At 42.7% G+C, this 19288-nt stretch overlaps 1 protein-coding gene across 3 annotated transcripts in view; it reads right to left on the reverse strand.

Moving 5' to 3' along the window:
- The window catches only part of DLG5 (discs large MAGUK scaffold protein 5), a 244339-nt gene that overhangs the window by 103668 nt on the left and 121383 nt on the right, over positions 1 to 19288 (reverse strand). For all 3 annotated transcript variants that reach the window (XM_073571224.1, XM_073571223.1, XM_073571225.1), the window contains exons 11-12: positions 5389 to 5521; positions 3106 to 3233 (exon numbers count right to left, since the gene is read on the reverse strand). In XM_073571224.1, the coding sequence (XP_073427325.1) occupies positions 3106 to 3233; positions 5389 to 5521 (261 nt within the window). The remainder of the gene's footprint in view (positions 1 to 3105; positions 3234 to 5388; positions 5522 to 19288) is intronic.

A 19288-nucleotide genomic window follows, 5' to 3' on the forward strand; every position in this document is an offset into this window, starting at 1 on the left:
ACAGTCACCCGCTGTAACGTTACCGCAGGTAAGACCATCGGTCAGAGTGCTGCGGAGTCATGATGGCAGATGTTAGCGTGACCCCGCAGTTGTGACTGCGACCTGCGGTAACGTTACCGCAGACTGTCGGCCTACATAGGCTAGTGACAATGTGTGTGTGTGTTTGTGTTTATTTATCGCTTTAGTAATGAGGGTGTTGGGCTGACACCTTTTCATTAATAAGCCTAGAGTTAGGGTACCGTTACACCTAGCGATGCACCAGCGATCCCGACTAGCGATATGACGCGGTCAGGATCGCTGGTGCATCGCTAAGTGGTCGCTAGTGAGCTGCCACACAGGCAGATCTCACCAGCGACATAGCGGTGGTCGGGGATCGCTACATACCTGTCAGACGCGGCGATCCTGACGTCCTCCCGCCCGGCTCCACGCGTCGCTCGTCGGCGCCACAGGAAGCCCAGCAGGAAGTGGCCGATGAGGAATGGTCCAGGAGCTTCTCGCGCGATCAGCGATAACCAGCGGGGGAGCCGGTCGGAGGTAAGTATCACATGCAGCGCAATCGCTAGCAATATCGCTGCAATGTCACAAAATCGGTGACTTTACAGCGATATTGCTAGCGATATCGCATTGTGTAACAGGGGCTTTAGGTGTCCATGATAGCTGCTAAAACCAAGCCCTAATCCCATTATTCTGATGCCACTGCATCAACATGAAAAAGGTGGTGTTGAACCTATAAATTACAACTTTTTTAAAATCTTTATTTAGCACAAAAAATCAATCATTCCTGTACAAAAACGCATGCAAAAAAGCATACAAAAATGCATGCAAAACGTGCATTTTTTGCCACAGCGTTTTTTTCTGCTAAGAGATGCAGAGACCTTGCAGAAATTTCTGCAATCAAATACTCAATGTGCGCACATAGCCTCATAACTACTTCCCTTAAAGATGGTATGGAATGATAGTGATTACATTCAGAAGAATGCTTTATTACACCATGAATGATGAAGAGACCTAAGTAGTTCTGAAAGCTCACTTTGTAACACCACTTATTGTACTTTTATACTAAAAGGTCTCATATTATTTTGTTTCTCTTCCATCTTGAATTCAGAAGAAATAGGAGTCTCAGGAATCCTGTACTAGTGACTGGCAGAGGGGCAATAAAGTACTTATCACCTAAGCCGATATGTTTTTTTTCTCCTCAATAAAAAAGTAACAACTAATGATTACGGTAATTCTGAATCTAGTAGAAATGTAGAAAGAAAATGACTGTTCCAAAATAAAGTCCAAGACAAATGAAATTGTAGAATCATAGAATGTTAGAGCTGGAAGGGACCTCCAGGGTCATCATGTCCAACGCCATACTCAGTGCAGGATTCACTAAACCATCTCAGACAGATATTTGTCCAGCCTCTGAAAACTTCCACTGAAGGACAACTTGCCACCCCTCGTGACAGCCTGTTCCACTCATGGAACACCCTCACTGTCAAAAAGTTTTTCTAATATCTAATCTGTATCTTCTCCCTTTCAATTTCATTCCATTGCTTCTCGTGTTTCTATGTACAAATGAGAACAATGGTGATTCCTCCACACTGTGACAGCCCTTCAAATATTTGTAGACAGCTACTAAAAGCCCCGTCATACTAAGCGATATCGCTAGCAATATCGCTATAACGTCACTGGTTTTGTGACGCAGCAGCGATATCGCTAACGATATCACTATGTGTGATGCTTACCTCCGACCGGCTCCCCTGCTGGGTATCGCTGATCGCGCGAGAACGGCCTGGGCCGTTTCTCGTCGTCAGCTTCCTGCTGTGCTTCCTGCTGTGGAGACGAGCGACGCGTGGAAGCGGCCCAGAGGACGTCTTCATCGCCTCGTATGACAGGTAAGTAGCGACTGCCGACCGCTGCTATGTCGCTGGTGAGCTCTGCCTGTTTGGCAGCTCACTAGCGACCACTTAGCGATGCACCAGAGATCCTGACCGCGTCATATCGTCGTCGGGATCGCTGATGCATCGCTAAGTGTGACGGTACCTTTAGTCTCCTCTTAGCCTTCTGTTTTGCAAACTAAACATTCCCAGATCCTTTAACCGTTCCTCATAGGACATTCTTTGAAGTCGGCTCACCATCCTAGTAGCTCTTCTCTGAACTTGCTCCACTTTTTCAATGTCTTTTTTAAAATGTGGTGCCCAGAACTGGACAAAGTGTTGCAAATGAGGTCTGACCAAGGATCAGTAGAGGGGGATAATTACTTCATGTGATTTAGACTCTATGCTTCTCTTAATACATCGTTGAACTGCGTTTGCCTTTTCTGCTGCTGCATCACACTGTTGACTCATGTGCAGTCTATGATCTATTAGCATACCCATGTCTTTTTAACACATGCTGTTGCTTACTTCTATTCCTCCCATTCTGTAGATGTAATTTTCATTTTCATGCCCAGATGTAGAATATTGCATTTCTCCCTGTTAAATACTATTCTATTAGTCGCTGCCCATTGTTCAAGCTTATCTGCATCTTTCTGAATCTTTTCTTGGTCTTTTCTAGTGTAAGGGTACCGTTACACCTAGCGACTCACCAGCGATCCCGACCAGCGATATGACGCAGTCAGGATCGCTGGTGAATCGCTAGGTGGTCGCTAGTGAGCTACCACACAGGCAGATCTCACCAGCGACATCGCAGGGGACGGGGATCGCTACTTACCTGTCAGACGAGGCGATCTTGCGTCCTCCCGCCCGGCTCCACGCGTCACTCGTCGTCACAGCAGGAAGCGCCGCAGGAAGCTGACTGACGACGAGGAATGATCCAGCAGCTTCTCGCGCGATCAGCGATAACCAGCGGGGGAGCCGGTCGGAGATAAGTATCACATGCAGCAATATCGCTAGCAATATCGCTGTAACGTCACAAAATCGGTGACTTTACAGCGATATTGCTAGCGATATCGCAGTGTGTAACGGGGGCTTTAGCTATCCCTCTTAACTTTGCATCCTTGATTAGTTTACCTTCAGTTTCCTTATCTAGATCATTTATAAAAATGTTAAACAACACTGGGGCCAGGACAGAGCCTTGTGGTACCCCACTTAAAACACTTTTCCAATTGGATACAAATACCTTAGCCGGCCATCAGCAATACTGCCTTTATCCACTTTAGTTACAAAAATGCCGCTGTCCCCTGGGAAAAAAGACTCACTAACTCCATCTGCCACTTCAAATCCTAGTGCTTTGAGGTCCATGTTGTCCTGCAAAGAAGAGTTTAAAGTACACAAATCAGCAGCAAATCAAATATTTGAATTACATATTTATTTTAAAGGGGTTGTCTGGGACTTTAACACTGACCCTTAGGATAGTTAATCAACATCTAATCGGTAGGGGTGCGACACCCATCAACTCCTCTGATCAGATGCTCCCGGTGTCACCGGCGACCGAACTGCTCAGCTATGCAGCGGCACAGCACAGACCCATCAACTGTATAGTGATTGTGGCCAGGTACTGCACATCCTCCACCTATTGGATGGAGCACCCAGTCGCATTCACTATTCTACCGGAGCTGTGCTGCGCAGCAGCAACACGTCGGATCCTCCAGAAATATCAAGACATTTTCAGAGTGACCTGTTTTAGGCTCCACTCCTCCCCAAAAATATGCATGTTCAATCAAGTCAAGCATGCATATTTATGGAGGAGTCGGGAGGTAAAGACAGTTATCGCATGTATATGGTAACCATAACAATATATGGACAGATAAGATTCTGTGTATATTGTCCTGTCCCTCCCTAGTAGGTGGTAGAGAGGGATGGACTTCTTAACTTTCCGGAGACAGTAAATAGTCTATGAATTTCTTGCTTAATTAACTCACAGTGCTGTTTTAAAGCACAAGCATTTCTGAATCAGATACTGTATATACTCGAGTATAAGCCGAGAATTTCAGCCCATTTTTTAAGGCTGAAAGTGCCTCTCTCTGCTTATACTCAAGTCATATACGCCAGGAGGTCGGCGGGGGAAGGTCAGATCACACTTACCCCCTGCTGGCGCGGTCTCTGCTGCCCCTGCTTCTCCCACGGTCTCCGGCGTCGCAGCTCTTCCTTCCTTCAGCGGTCACGTGGTACCACTCATTAAAGTCATGAATATGCGCATATTCATAACTTTAATGAGCGATACCACGTGACCGCTGAAGGAAGAGCTGCGGCGCCGGAGACCGTGGGAGAAGCAGGGGCTGCAGAGACGTGCCAGGAGGGGGGAAGTATATGCGATATTCACCTATCCCAGTTCCACCGCCGCTCTGACCTCTCATCCTCTAGCTGTGACGTTCAGGTCAGAGATCGTGATGACATGGTTAGTGCGCGCCCTCTGCCTGAACAGTCCCTGCAGAGACTCGGAAGTCAGAGCGGCGCGCGGCGGTGGAACGGGGACAGGTGAATACCGCAGGTGCCGGGGCCTGAGCCAGCGGTGACACCGGCACCTGTTACCAATAGCATGCTGGTGTCCCCACCTGCTCAGGACACCGGCACCTGGCCCCCAGCGACGAGAGGTGAGTATGTCTTTTTTTTTTTTTATTATTATTCGCAGCAGCATATGTGGCCATAACCTTTATGGAGCAGCATATGGGGCATAATCTATGGAGAATTTTATGGGGCAGCATATGGGGCATAATCTATGGAGCAGCATATGGGGCATATTATTCTATGGAGCATCTTATGGGGCCATAATCTTTATGGAGCAGCATATGGGGCATATTATTTTATGGAGCATCTTATGGGGCCATTATTAACCTTTGTGCAGCACTATATGGGGCATATTTTGTATGGAGCATCTTATGGGGCCATCATATGGGGCTCCTGATTCAATATGGATATTCAAACACATTTAACCTACTGATGTCTGAATTAATTTTACTTTTATTGGTATCTTTTTATATATTTGAAATTTACCAGTAGCTGTTGCATCCTAGGCTTATACTCGAGTCAGTAAGTTTTCCCAGTTTTTTGTGGCAAAATTAGGGGGGGTCGGCCTATACTCGGGTGGGCTTATACTCGAGTATATAAGGTAATATAAGGATTATTTGTGTATCTGATAATGCTGCCTGCAACATTTTTAAAATAGCAAAAACAGTCAGCCTTCTCCTGGCAGTAGCATACATCCATGGCTTCCCGTGTCCCCCAATGAGGCATCCAAGAAACACATTTTATTTTCTAAAAAATTTAACAATAAAACATTACTTAAGTCATGACACATTCCTTCTAATTAAATGCCACAGGTAATTGTCTAAAGTAATGATGAAATGTAAAAAAACTAAGACTCATTTAAATAAAAACAGAACTGAAACAAGAAAAACGTAAACTTGTATTTTTAACTTATGGAGGATTGTGAGACTTGCTCATGAATTTACACTAAACTCACCCTATCACGCTCAAATTCCACCACTTCTGTCTCCCACTCCAGCGAGTCCGTGTCAATAGCAGAGTCGTGAGAACTATGAGCCATTAACTGCCGAAAACGGGCTTCTTTCTCAATCTGATTATCCATCTTTTCTCTAAAGTGAATTAATGAAAAACAATTTTCACAACAATAGTAATAAAGTGCAAGGTTATTTAAATGAATATTTTTCTTTATGTTGATCAGTTTCCTGTAGTTGAAAATTACAAACTCAGGGTCTCACCCTCCATGCTGCTAAGCCAGTCTTTATTGACAGGCTGCAGTGGCAACATCGTCATCATGACTACATGGCATGTGACAGCTGGACTCAGCGCGCTGTGCCATCTACATGAGCATCACTACTGAGTCGTGTGATTGGCAAAAAGTGGTAAAGTGTGTTGTAGTTGTGACGTCACTGTTGCAGCCTGTCTACACATACTGGGATACTGACTGGTACGGTAATTTGTTATTTGCAACTACTGCAAGCCAGTTGCTGTAAACTTATTTCAGAAAACCTTTTTCAATCTGTTCAACTTAATTCCATCTGCATCTGTGTAGCTCAGCCACAGTGATCTTGGGGTTCTACTTTACCTCTCTCACCAAGGCTCTTCTCTCATGATTGCTCAGTTTGGCTGAGCATTTAAAGATTATCGAGGCCACTGTGCTATTAGGAACCTTGAGTACTGCAGAAATTCTTTTGTAATTCTGTCTCTGAGCTCCTTGACCAGTTCCTTTGACCTTATGATTCTCATTTGGTCTGACATGCAGGTGTGTGCCTTTACAATTCAAGTCCTATCAGTTTAATTGAACACAGCTGGACTCCAATGAAGGAGTAGAACCATCTCAAGGAGGATCACAAGGGAATGGATAGCTTGTGACTTAAATATGAGTGTCTGAGCAAAGAGTCTGAATACTTATGACCATGTGATATTTCAGTTTTTCTTTTTTTTAAAAAAATTTGCAAAAATTTCTACGTCTGTTTTTTTCAGTCAAGATGGGTTGCAGAGTGTACATTAATGAGAAAAAACGAACTTTTTTGAATTTATCAAATGGCTGCAATGAAACAAAGAGTGAAAAATTTAAAGGGGTCTGAATACTTTCAGTACCCACTGTATTTGGACCAAATCGCAGTGCCTGTGTGAATGCAAACTAATGCCTACCTGAGAGAGAGAATCTCTATAGTGGTGCAAACTTAAAACTAGACAGTCTTAAAATTAAACAAATCTATCAAACAGCATGAACCTGTGATGCTGAGACACTTCTCACGCACAAGTCTTGAGTCGGGATAGTGAAGAAGTCTGAGGTCAAAAGGAGGGTATGTTATAAACAGAGGCAAGAGACAAAGGTGTAGTCAGGTAATGGTTCCAGGTCAAAATACCAGGAAGAAAGCGAGTCAGAACAAAGGGGTTAAACAGATGGTTGGTCAGAACAAAGTTCAAGGTCAGGCAACGGAAGATAATCAAGCAAAATACTAGGCACACAGAAAACCAACCAGACTTAGCTGAAGCTACGTCTTGCAGATGTCTGGGACTAACAGCCCAGTCAAGTAGCCGAGCAATCACCTTGGACAATGAATACTTGGAGACAGTCAGCTCTTCCCAGCCTCAGATTGGACAGCCGAGCTGTCAATCAAAACACTGACACCTCAGCACACCCCTGCATCAAACTGGACACTGAGCTATCGATCAAAGTACTGACAGCTTCAGCACGCTCGTGTACCAGATTGGATAGCTGAGCAATCAGTAACTGCATCCCAGATACACTGAGGGTTAGACTCGTAACAGAACCACTCTGAAATATTTGGCATATTTTAAGACTATCTTGTTTAAGTTTGATTAGATAGTATTGATAAATGTGCATTTACGTGCTTGAAATGCAACAGGGAACAAATACTTTTTGTCAAGTTATTAATGAAACTAAGCATATTACTGAGTTTTTAACTAAAACTGACATTACAGACACATTTAACTAACAAAAGGCCAAAAAAAACCCTTCAAATTTGCAGTTCTGCAATAACACAATCACAGGTATTAATTACTTGCCTAAAGTGAACCTGTCAGTAGGACTTCATCCCCAAACGATTTACAAGTGTATGTAGCTTACAAACACAAATCCATCCAGACCTTTAACCCCTTTACCACCAAGATGGTTTACACGTTAATGACGAAGCCAATTTATACAATTCTGACCAGTATCACTTTATGAGGTAATAATTCTGGAACGCTTCAACGCACTGATTCAAAGATGTTTTTTCGAGACATATTGTACTTCATGATAGTGGTAAAATTTCTTCGATATGACTTACGTTTATTAGTGTGAAAAACTGAAAGTGCCAAACATTTGGAAACAGTTTCAAAATTTGCAAAATCAATATTTTTTTATGGGACCACATTACATTTGAAGTGACTTTGAGGGGTCTATATAAGTCAGAAAATAGCCAAAAGTGACACCCTTCTAAAACCTGCATCCCTCAAGTTTCTCAAAATCACATTCAAGAAGTATATTAACCCTCCAGGTGCTTCACAGGAATTTTTGGAATGTGGAAAAAAAAATGAACATTTGACGTTTTTCACAAAATTTTTACTTTAGACCCAATTTTTTTTTTATATTTTTAAGGTTAACAGGAAAAACCGGATTCCACAATTTGTTGTGCAATATCTCCTGAGCATGCCGATATCCCATATGTGGGGGGAAAACTACTGTTTGGGCACACAATAAAGCTTGGAAGGGAAGAAATGCTATTTGACTTTTTGAAAGCAAAATTTGTTGGAACAATTAATGAGCACCATGTCATGTTTGGAGATCCCCTGATTTGCCTAAACAGTGAAAATCTCCCACAAGTGACACCATTTCGGAAACCAGACCCCTCAGGAAACGTATCTTATCTTGTGCAATTTCTTCCGAGTACGCCGATACCCCATATGAGGGGGGAAACTACCTTTGAGGCACAGTGCACAGCTCAGAACGGAAGAAGTGCCATATTGGAGTTCAGATTTAGCTGGAATGGTTTGAGGGTGCCATATCACACTGACAGAGCCCCTGAGGTGCCAGAACAAGAGAAACCCCTCATAAGTGAACTCAAATTACAAACTACACCCCCCCCCCCAAGTAATTCATCTAGGGGTGCAGTGATCATCATATTGACATCACAAGTGCCACACATAATTTTATACCAGTGGTGAAGAAAGAATAAATTACATTGTTACCACTAAAATGTTGTTTTAGCCACAAGTTTTTAATTTTTCTAAAGGCTAATAGGAGACATTTTTACAACAAACTGACCTAAAGCCCCCTCCTGACATAGCGAGATCGCTGATGAGTCACCGATTTTGTGACGCAACAGCGACCTCGCCAGCGATCTCGCTACATGTGTCACGCAGCAGCGACCCCCCCCCCCCCCCCCCCGGATATCGCTGATCGTGCAGGAATTTTTTCGTCGTCGGCGTCTCGCTGGCCAGCGCGCATCGCTGTGTTTGACCCGACCAGCGACCTCGCTGGCGACGCAGAACTCAGGGACGCAGGCTGGAATCATTCAGAATCGCTGCTGTGTGACAAGGTACCAACGACCGCCGAGGATCACTGAATGGTTGCTGCGTCGCTGAAGAGATCTGCCTGTTTGGCAGCTTACTAGCGATCATTTAGCGACGCACCAGCGATCCTTACAGGACATATCGTTGTCGGGATCGCTGGTGCATCGCTAAGTGAAACGGGACCCTTTCTCCTGAGTGTGCCAATACTCTACCCTACATGTAATCGGGAAATACTTTTCAGGCACAGTGCAAAGCTTACAAGGAAAGGAGCAATATAGTGTGCTAATTTTGCGATTTTGGTTTGCGGATGCCATGACCTACTTGGGAAAGCCCCTGAGGTCCCAGAACAGTAGAACCCTCCCATAAGTAACCCCATTTTACAAACTACACCTCTTATCAAACTCATCTAGGGGTGCAGTGATCATATTGACACCACTAGTGTGTCACAGAATTTTATACCATTGTATAGTGAAGAAAAAAAATTAAATTTTTGCCATCAAGATTCTATTTTAGCCCATTTTATATTTTCACACAAGAAGTGGGTAAAAATGGCACCATAATTTGTACCACAATTTCTACTCAACATGGCAATACCGCATATGTGGCTGTACAGTACTGCTTAGCCACACACCGAGACTCAGGAGGGACGGAGCAATATTTGCCTCCTGAAGCTCAGATTTTCCTAAAATTGTTTGTGGACTCCATATACAGAGATTCCCAAGTGCTTGAAGAGCAGAAGCCCTCCCTCTAGTGACCCCATTTTAGAAATTACACCCCTTTGGGAATTTATCCACAGATGACATCACGATTTTGACTCCATGGGTGTTTTCCAGAAACAAGCAGCAGTGGATGTTGCGGAGTGAAAATTGCAAACTGCTGTTGTAGTGACCAGTACGCTGTAGGGACCAGTATCTTATAGTGACCAGTACGCTATGCCCAGCTCATGCTTCTGGAGACAGGCACCCACAAATTAGGCTGGCTCTCATTGCTACAGAAATGCGAAACATGTGGATCCTATATGTGGTTTAGGAACACTGGGGTCAAAAGGGAGGGGTCATTTGGATTTGAGTGTGCAGAATTTGTTGAATTTCTTTTGGAGGGTGAGGAGCCATTTCGCTTTTCCAGAGCTTGTATATCCAGGGGACAGAGTTGAAGCTTTTATTAGGAATATTTTGCAAAACGTTTGAGATCACATTTATTCTGCACTTAACACTGAAGAACTTACATTGGGGTTTCCATCTTAATCTCCGAGTGACGTGATTCAGATGAAACCCCCGAGGCATCCATTCACTATTATGAGGCTTGCAGAGTTACTCTGGAATCTGTTCAGCAGTGTCCTTCTTTTCAGAAGTGCACAAAACTAAGGCCAACTGCACTTTTATGCACGCCTAAAAAGAAGGACACCAGAGGATCATAGTCCAGACGGCATCGACATTTCCACATTGCCTCAATCTGGCTCATTATAGTTAATTGTCTGCCCGGGGTTCCGTCTGAATCACGTATTTCAGACATTTACATGGAAACCCCGGGGCAAGCGCGCAGCGCAGAGCGCAGGATAAATGTGTGCTGAGACTTACTGCTATCTTTGGGAGGCAGAATGGAAAAAAAAAAAAAATTCAGTGAAAAGGTGAAGAATTAGTTTTATTTATTTTTTTTTTATACCATATAAGCGATAAGGCGACTTTATTATTTGGGTTGGTGCAATTACACCGATGCCAGATTTATATCACGTTTTTATGTTTGGCTGCTGTCACATGCTTTTCTTTTTTGCAAAAACTATTTTTTGCATTGCCATATTTTGGGAGCTATAATTTTTCCATATTTTGGCCAACAGAGTCATGTGAGGGCTTTTTTGTGGGACGAGTTGACGTTTTTATTCTTACCTTTTTCAGGCAAATTACATTTTTTGACCGCTTTCTATTCTGATTTTTGGGAGGCACAATGAAAAAAAAAACCCAGCAATTCAGGAATTTTGGGGGGTTTTTGTCATGTTGTTCCGCTTGTGGTAAAATTGATAAGGCAGCTTTATTTTTGGGGTCAGTATGATTACAGCCATATCAAATTTATATATGGTGAGATACAGGGAGAGGGACGAAGACTGTAGCTGGAAGATTTGGCGTGGAGTTCCTCCTGAGGGTGCCGTTTCCACTGGAGATCACAGGAAGGTAGACGAAAAATGGGGAAAGATTCCGGCACAACCATCCAGGGATAAAATAAATTTTTTATTCTAATGTAGTTAAAACATTAAAAGGCAAGGCCTCGTTTATGTTTTAGCACCCAATAAAAACTATTCTATAGAAAAAATAATTATTTTTGCATCGCTTTATTCTGAAAGAAATAACATTTTTATTTTTCTGCTGATGAAGCTGTATGATAACATTGAGTTACCATGGCAAGGATTGGGACCCCGCGATAACTTCACAGGGTCTCCTATCCAAGGACAGAGGGGGTTTCTTCCCTCTGCCTGTTCCCGAAATGCTGCAATCGAGTTCGATTACAGCATTTAGGGGTTTTAAGTGCCGGGAGCGTTGCAAGACTGCTCCTGGCACTCAGTATTGGGTATCAGCTGACACACGGTGGTGATCGCACATATACAGCATCTGTGCGCGCAAGATCGCCTGGACGTATGGATAAGTCTAAGGTCGGAAAGGTGTAAAACTAGCCAGTTCACCGAGCAAAGAAGCCATCAGTCAAGTAGAAAGTGCTGATGGGCAAGGAATAGAACTGCGTAGAGCAAAGGTTTGGAAGGAGCATCCATGTGCCAAATGTCACGTGGACCCGTCCTGTGTGACGCGACCAGCAGGCCGGTAACTAAAACAACAGGACGCGGCACGTGATACTGTCCTGTGTGACACGGCTCGCAGGCCGGTAACTAAAACGACAAGACAAGGGGTAGGGAAACCGTTATAATGGTGGCCCCTTCAATAGGGAAAGGGAACGTGGAGACCTCCTGCACTCCCCTGAGTCAGTGTCCCTAACGCTCCTAACGTTCCCTATGCCGGTTCCGCACCGGGCACCGATCAGGAACCTGTCGCCCTAGCACACCCTACACCTATCCCTTGCTAGGGAGCTGGGTGGCGCAGGCACTGGCCCCACCGCTGTACTAATACACACTAAGGAAAAACACAAACAGGGAAACACCACTTTGCTTTACTCTGTTGCACTTGCTCCTGGCAACAGAGTCCACCACCAGAATGCAGCTCTCCTGCTCCTTCCTCCACCAAGGTTGGTTGAAATGAACACTATCACCAACACTGATTGCAACACCTGTGACTCTTTTATAGCAGAGCCAGCAATCACACCTGTATTATAATCATTTAACTAAAGAAACTAGAGTGCAATGACGCTCACCACCACCGGGGCAAACTTAGAACAAACGACACCACAGTGCAATATTCCTAATGGCCACCGGGGGCAAAAACCAAACAAGCACAGCTTAAGAAAAAAAAAAGGTTACCTGTGCTTTTTATCAGTCCTGATCCAGCATGTATCATGACACCAAAAGCACGTCAGCCTTATTTGCATACCAATTCAATGATTTCTCAGTGACAGAGCAACAGACTGGCTAGATTAAGGTATCAATGAAATTGCCTTTGCAAGAGCTACATGTACATCTAAATCACATTGGGGGGAGAAGCCCTGCTGACAGATTCTCTTTAAGACTGACTTCAGATGTCTATATTTCAGTTTCTACAGGGATGGATCGCAATCACCGGACCAACGATGGGTCGTCTGGTCGAAACTATACTTGATATATAGTAATATAAAAGAACTTGGCACTCAAATGGCGAATTAAGTGAATCTTTGTATATTTGCATCCAGATTATACGTGTTTAAACGTTTTCGATCCAACAGTGGATCTTCATCAGAAATTCTCTAGAGAACATATATACAAAAATAAAAATTAATCTATGTCATGAGTTATCTTATTCAGAGAGAATATTAAATCATATGATGCATAAGAATAAATGCATAAATCAGGAAAGGTCTGGTACGTCAAAGAAGCATACAGTTTCAGTTGGATTCCTGAGGTTGAATCTTAGGTGCATGTGATCCGTGAAAAGATCTTTTAAAATATATATGCATATCAGTGTTAAGGAAAGACTGCCATTCAATATGTATAGATCACTGTTGAAGAGAAAAAAGTGTTCTTTTGACTTGATGACCATAACCTTGTCTTTCTTACAGAAGAATTTGGAGAGTGTCAATTCGCAAATATGTGTTATAGAAAATCAGCTCTCAGCCACCATGACCCAAGAGGAGTTCCAGGAACTCAAGGTCAAAAAACAGGAGAATTTGCTTATTCACAGATCAGAATTGGAGAAGAGGAAGAGATCAAAGTTCCTACGAGACACCGAGGACTACCTGCAAAACAGAGTCTACGGATGGCGAGATACACAACATTTTTCCAGGCGTCGCACCTCACGAAGCTCCTCAGGATCAACAGACAGCAGATCTGGTACAACCAACAACGCTACCTCTATGACTTTTTTAGGCCACAATCGGGGCCGCACAAGAGGAAGACGAGGCGGGGCGGCCAGTGCTATCGGGGGACACCAGAACCAACATACCGACCAGATCTCAGGTAATACACCTTTAGTGATAAATATTTCCTCAAAAAATCTGGATACCAATCAACTGACTGTGCTTCAAAAGGGGTTATCATTTTGTCCATCATATAAATTTAATTTCTTTGAGCTTGATATGGATTTACTGAGGTTCTTTAGAAACCTTAGACTCAAGGTCCATTTTGCGAAACAACCATCTAGACCAACAGGTCAGGTCTCCACAAGTCTACTTCAGTTTAATGATTTAGGGCTTCGTACACAGTACATTTATGCCCCCAAAAGGCAATCCACCGGTCGAAACATTTATCTCTTTGATTGAGAGGGACATAGGCATTTTTCATAGGGATGTTAATCAGGGTAAATTCCAAAACCATACAAATCTGTCTAAAGATGAAAAAATGGCCCTTGAGTGCCTTTCCTCAGACAAATCACTGGTCATTAAACCAGCCGATAAGGGTGGGGCCATAGTTATCATGGACAGATCTGATTACTTACACGAGATCCACAGGCAACAAAATGATAGAGAGTTGTACATGGCCATTCCTCATAATCCTCTTAATTCCATCATTAATAAGATTAAACACATCATTGAACATCATGTAGGGGTGGGTACAATAGACAAAAAGATCTGGGATTTCCTTCTGAAAACAGATCCCATCACACCAGTTTTCTACATCTTACCGAAAATACACAAGAGACTGGATAAACCACCAGGTCGCCCGATTGTGTCTTCCACGGATTCCATCCTTTCCCCACCAGCCATGTTTTTAGAAAAAATTCTCACACCCCTAGTTAAAACTACGTGATCATTTTTGAAAGACACGAATGAATTCATTACACTCATTAAATCCTTGGGCCCTTTCCCTCCCATCTTCTCTCTTAGTCACATGGGATGTTAACAGTTTATATACATCTATTACACATGAGAAGGGCATGAGAGCCACAGAGACACTGATGGAGACGGTAGGCATAGACATTAAGATCCGTAACCTCTGTTCTGATCTCTTGGAACTAGCGTTAAAAGAGAACTATTTCCTTTTCCAGGACACATTTTAAATCCAGAGACAGGGCACCGCAATGGGGTCACATGTAGCGCCCCCTTACGCTATTGCCTGTATGGCCTCATTTGAGGATAATTTCATTTATACCCACCCACTATATATACAACACTCCAGAGTGTGGGTAAGATTCATCGATGATATTTTTTGTGTATGGAATGGCCCTCTGAACACTCTACTACAATTTGATCATCATATCAATAATGTTTGGCCTGAACTTAAATTTAGTCTACAACACGATGTAGAAAAAATGAACTTTCTGGATACGCTGATTAGTAAAGATTCAAAAGGGGCTTTGACAATTGATCTTTATGTCAAACCAACTGATAGGAACAGCATTCTACATTTTGACAGCTTCCACCCACTACAGTTAAAAAATCCATCCCCAGGTCACAATATTGTAGAATAGACAGGATTGTCTCAGATGAAGATACAAAGGCCCAGAGATTGATAGATATGACAAAGAAATTTACAGATAGGGGTTATCCTGAGAAACGTTTATTTGAGTCGGGACCAACAAAACCAACAACTCTAGTAGGCGCATACCCTTTGTCAATACATACCACCCCTATTCAAGGAAAATACAGACCACTATGAACAGACACTGGAATCTATTATCCAGAAGTTACCCGGAAATAGAGGAATTTCAACAACCATTCCTCCCCTGTTACCGGAGACTGAAAAATTTGAAGGATAAGCTTGTTAGAGCTGATACAGGCTATAACACGATAATGCCGAGACAGACATTTCTTCAGACACAAAAACAGGGCACATTTCCATGTCTATCCTGTTTACAATGTAGCAATATACAGAAGGGAAGTCAGATTTTTCACCCACAAACAGGAAGAGCTATCCCAATTAAAGGTTATTATACTTGTGAGTCCACACATGTTGTGTAATTAATCAAATGCCCATGTGGTCTAGCTTATGTGGGGGAAACCACACAAATGGTGAAAGACAGAATTTCCCAACACAAATCTAATATTAGATGCAAGAAGACTCATCTCCCACTTCCGTATCATTTCCTTGAAAAAGGACATAATACTTCTCAGTTAAAGTTCCAAGTGTTGGAACAAATTGAACCCAACAGAAGAGGATATGACAAAACAAAAAACCTCAAAAAAAGAGAAGCCTATTGGATTTTCACGTTACAGACCTTGGAGCCCAAAGAACTTAATAGAGATTACGATACACAAGAGTTTTTTGTGAAAAGTGCAGTCTTTGATTGATGTTTATGCTGTAACTATTCAATTTTTAACTATGTTTCTTTTTTCTTTTACATAGAATCGCTAACTTCGCTCTTCACCTCCTCACTGGGCACCACTGTTTATTTGGTATAGTATACCCTCACCGCCATTTTACTCTGCATATAGGCCACAATTTCACCATATAGAGTGTTCATATTTAGGTTCATTGAGGTGGTTCGTTATTTGCCCACCACATAACGTGAGCAGATTTGTTCTGCTTTCTTGTCTTTATGTTAACCCTCCTGTGACCTCCCTATTGCAACATTACCATACTAGTAATCTCCCCGTATACTCCTTTGTGATTTTACTGAACACCATGCAATTCATGAATTAAAACGATCTCCCAGTTAGAAAAGCCATAACCAGCAGTCTCCCCTTATAATTCTATGAAATTTTTTGTATGATTTTGCGCAATTTATTAATGCATCACGCTACCTAGCAACGAACCCATTACTCCTGTTACAGGATTGCCTCAATAGGACAGGCGCGCTTCATCAACCACCACAACGCAGGCGCGTGGTGACATTACCATGTGACCGCTTTGATGCGGTCCGAGAAACAACCCCCGCCCCATCCTAAAAAATGAGAAACACAAAAATAGCCGGGTGACATAACAGGCGCAACAGCGCAGGCGCGCTTTATTAAATAACACGTGACCGCTATGACGCGGTCAGGGGCGTGATGTATCCACATCACGTGACCGCTATGACGCGGCCAGGGGAGTCTCCCTGCTGGGTTCCATAAACCTGGAAATACATAGTTTTAGCCTGGCGTCCTCCACTTAGCGGTCTATACCGCATGCAACTAGAAGCACAAGGAGCAGGTAACGCATTTCCCTATTCCCACATTGCACCTTTAGCCACAGTATGGATACATGTTTAGCAATTCTGTTATCTTCTTATTACAGCGCCACTAAAAGCGACTCAGGTCGCTATACCTGTGAATTGTCTCCCCTAGCTCTAATATACAAAGTCCAGGTAATGTCAATGATTACTTCATTTGAGGTTTTGGGCAATTTTCGTCACTTGGACCGCCACTATATGTACAGTTGTGGCCAAAAGTATTGACACCCCTGCAATTCTGTCAGATAATACTCAGTTTCTTCCTGACATATCCACAAAAAAGATGATTAGAAGGCACTTTTACTAATATAGAAAAAACTTTATTTTTAGAACCACATTTAAAATATTACACATCACCAATTAGAGGAATAAGGGGAAATAGACATACACATCTGTATAGTGTGATTGCACACATAAAAATGATGCACACATCCAGCACCTGGAGGATAATCACTGCTGTATATCTCCAATTATATGACTATCATAAATATGGTAATTATCCAAAAAGTGGATCAACCTCAGAAAACAACAAAGATATAATCTATAATGTCAAAAAATAATTATCTCAGATTATACCACTGAGGTTGTATATTATAATCTCACATGATACCACATAATATAAGGAAACCATATTCTAGATGTCTATTTATGTTATTAAGCATCCACCACTAAACAATAGCCACTATAATTAGGACACATTACCACTATGTAATACTGAATATTTGTAGGACGATGCATAGATACAGACACACATCCTGACTAACCACCTATTTCACTGCCTATACTACCGCCAAAATGGCCACTATGTATATAGGGAACAAAGATCATATTATAATAATTACCGGCGGTGATGGTCAGGAGGTACCCCGATGTCTGGATAGCGCGTCCACCCATGCGGCAGGATCCAAAACCGGTGGTATTTTGCTCAATGCAAACTTATTTTTTCTAAACACACCATAGTTAATGCAGTATGTAAAATAGGTGGCAGGTGTGACCTGTCATAAACCCATACAGATGAATATGTAAGCCGAGTACCACATAAAGTCCTGCCCACAGGCCGCCCCGGAGCACGAGAATCTCAGTAACTGAAAACTACAAATACTGATTAAACAACAACTACAAGATGGATTTCATCAACCAAGGTATCATTTTAATCAGTATAATGGCACCAACCTGACAGTGTCTGTAGTTTACTGAGCACAATCCTGCTGACATGTACACTTTAACGTAGTCTTTTAAAGCGAGTCTGTCAGAATGATGTAATCCTCCCAAGCACCCCTCTCGTTAAGCTGCTGTCATGATTATTTTGCTCTCTGAATGATACAGTTGTGGCCAAAAGTATTGACACCCCTGCAATTCTGTTAGATAATACTCGGTTTCTTCCTGAAAATGATTGCAAACACAAATTCTTTGGTATTATTATCTTCATTTAATTAGTCTTAAATGAAAAAACACAAAAAGAATTGTCCTAAAGCCAAATTGGATATAATTCCACACCAAACATAAAAAAGAGGGTGGACAAAAGTATTGGCACTGTTCGAAAAATCATGTGATAATTCTCTAATTTGTGTAATTAACAGCACATGTAACTTACCTGTGGCACCTAACAGGTGTTGGCAATAACTAAATCACACTTGCAGCCAGCTGACATGGATTAAAGTTGACTCAACCTCTGTCCTGTGTCCTTGTGTACCACATTGAGCATGGAGAAAAGAAAGAAGACCAAAGAACTGTCTGAGGACATGAGAAACCAAATTGTGAGGAAGCATGAGCAATCTCAAGGCTACAAGTCCATCTCCAAAGACCTGAATGTTCCTGTGTCTACCGTGCGCAGTGTCATCAAGAAGTTTAAAGCCCATGGCACTGTGGCTAACCTCCCTAGATGTGGACGGAAAAGAAAAATTGACAAGAGATTTCAACGCAAGATTGTGCGGATGTTGATTTAAGAACCTCGACTAACATCCAAACAAGTTCAAGCTCCCTGCAGTCCGAGGGTACAACAGTGTCACCCGGACTATCCGTCGGCATCTGAATGAAAAGGGACTGTATGGTAGGAGACCCAGGAAGACCCCACTTCTTACCCCGAGACATAAAAAAGGCAGGCTGGAGTTTGCCAAAACTTACCTGAAAAAGCCTAAAACGTTTTGGAAGAATGTTCTCTGGTCAGATGAGACAAAAGTAGAGCTTTTTGGGCAAACGAATCAACATAGAGTTTACAGGAGAAAAAAATAGGCATTCAAAAAAAAGAACACGGTCCCTACAGTCAAACATGGCGGAGGTTCCCTGATGTTTTGGGGGTTGCTTTGCTGCCTCTGGCACTGGACTGCTTGACCGTGTGCATGGCATTATGAAGTCTGAAGACTACCAACAAATTTTGCAGCATAATGTAGGGCCCAGTGTGAGAAAGCTGGGTCTCCCTCAAAGGTCATGGGTCTTCCAGCAGGACAATGACCCAAAACACACTTCAAAAAGCACTAGAAAATGGTTTGAGAGAAAGCACTGGAGACTTCTAAGGTGGCCAGCAATGAGTCCAGACCTGAATCCCATAGAACACCTGTGGAGAAATCTAAAAATGGCAGTTTGGAGAAGGCACCCTTCAAATATCAGGGACCTGGAGCAGTTTGCCAAAGAAGAATGGTC

Source organism: Dendrobates tinctorius, unplaced genomic scaffold, assembly GCF_039654945.1.
Source record: "Dendrobates tinctorius isolate UK_male_01 unplaced genomic scaffold, ASM3965494v1 ptg000028l, whole genome shotgun sequence".
In the NCBI taxonomy this organism is placed as follows: domain Eukaryota; kingdom Metazoa; phylum Chordata; class Amphibia; order Anura; family Dendrobatidae; genus Dendrobates; species Dendrobates tinctorius.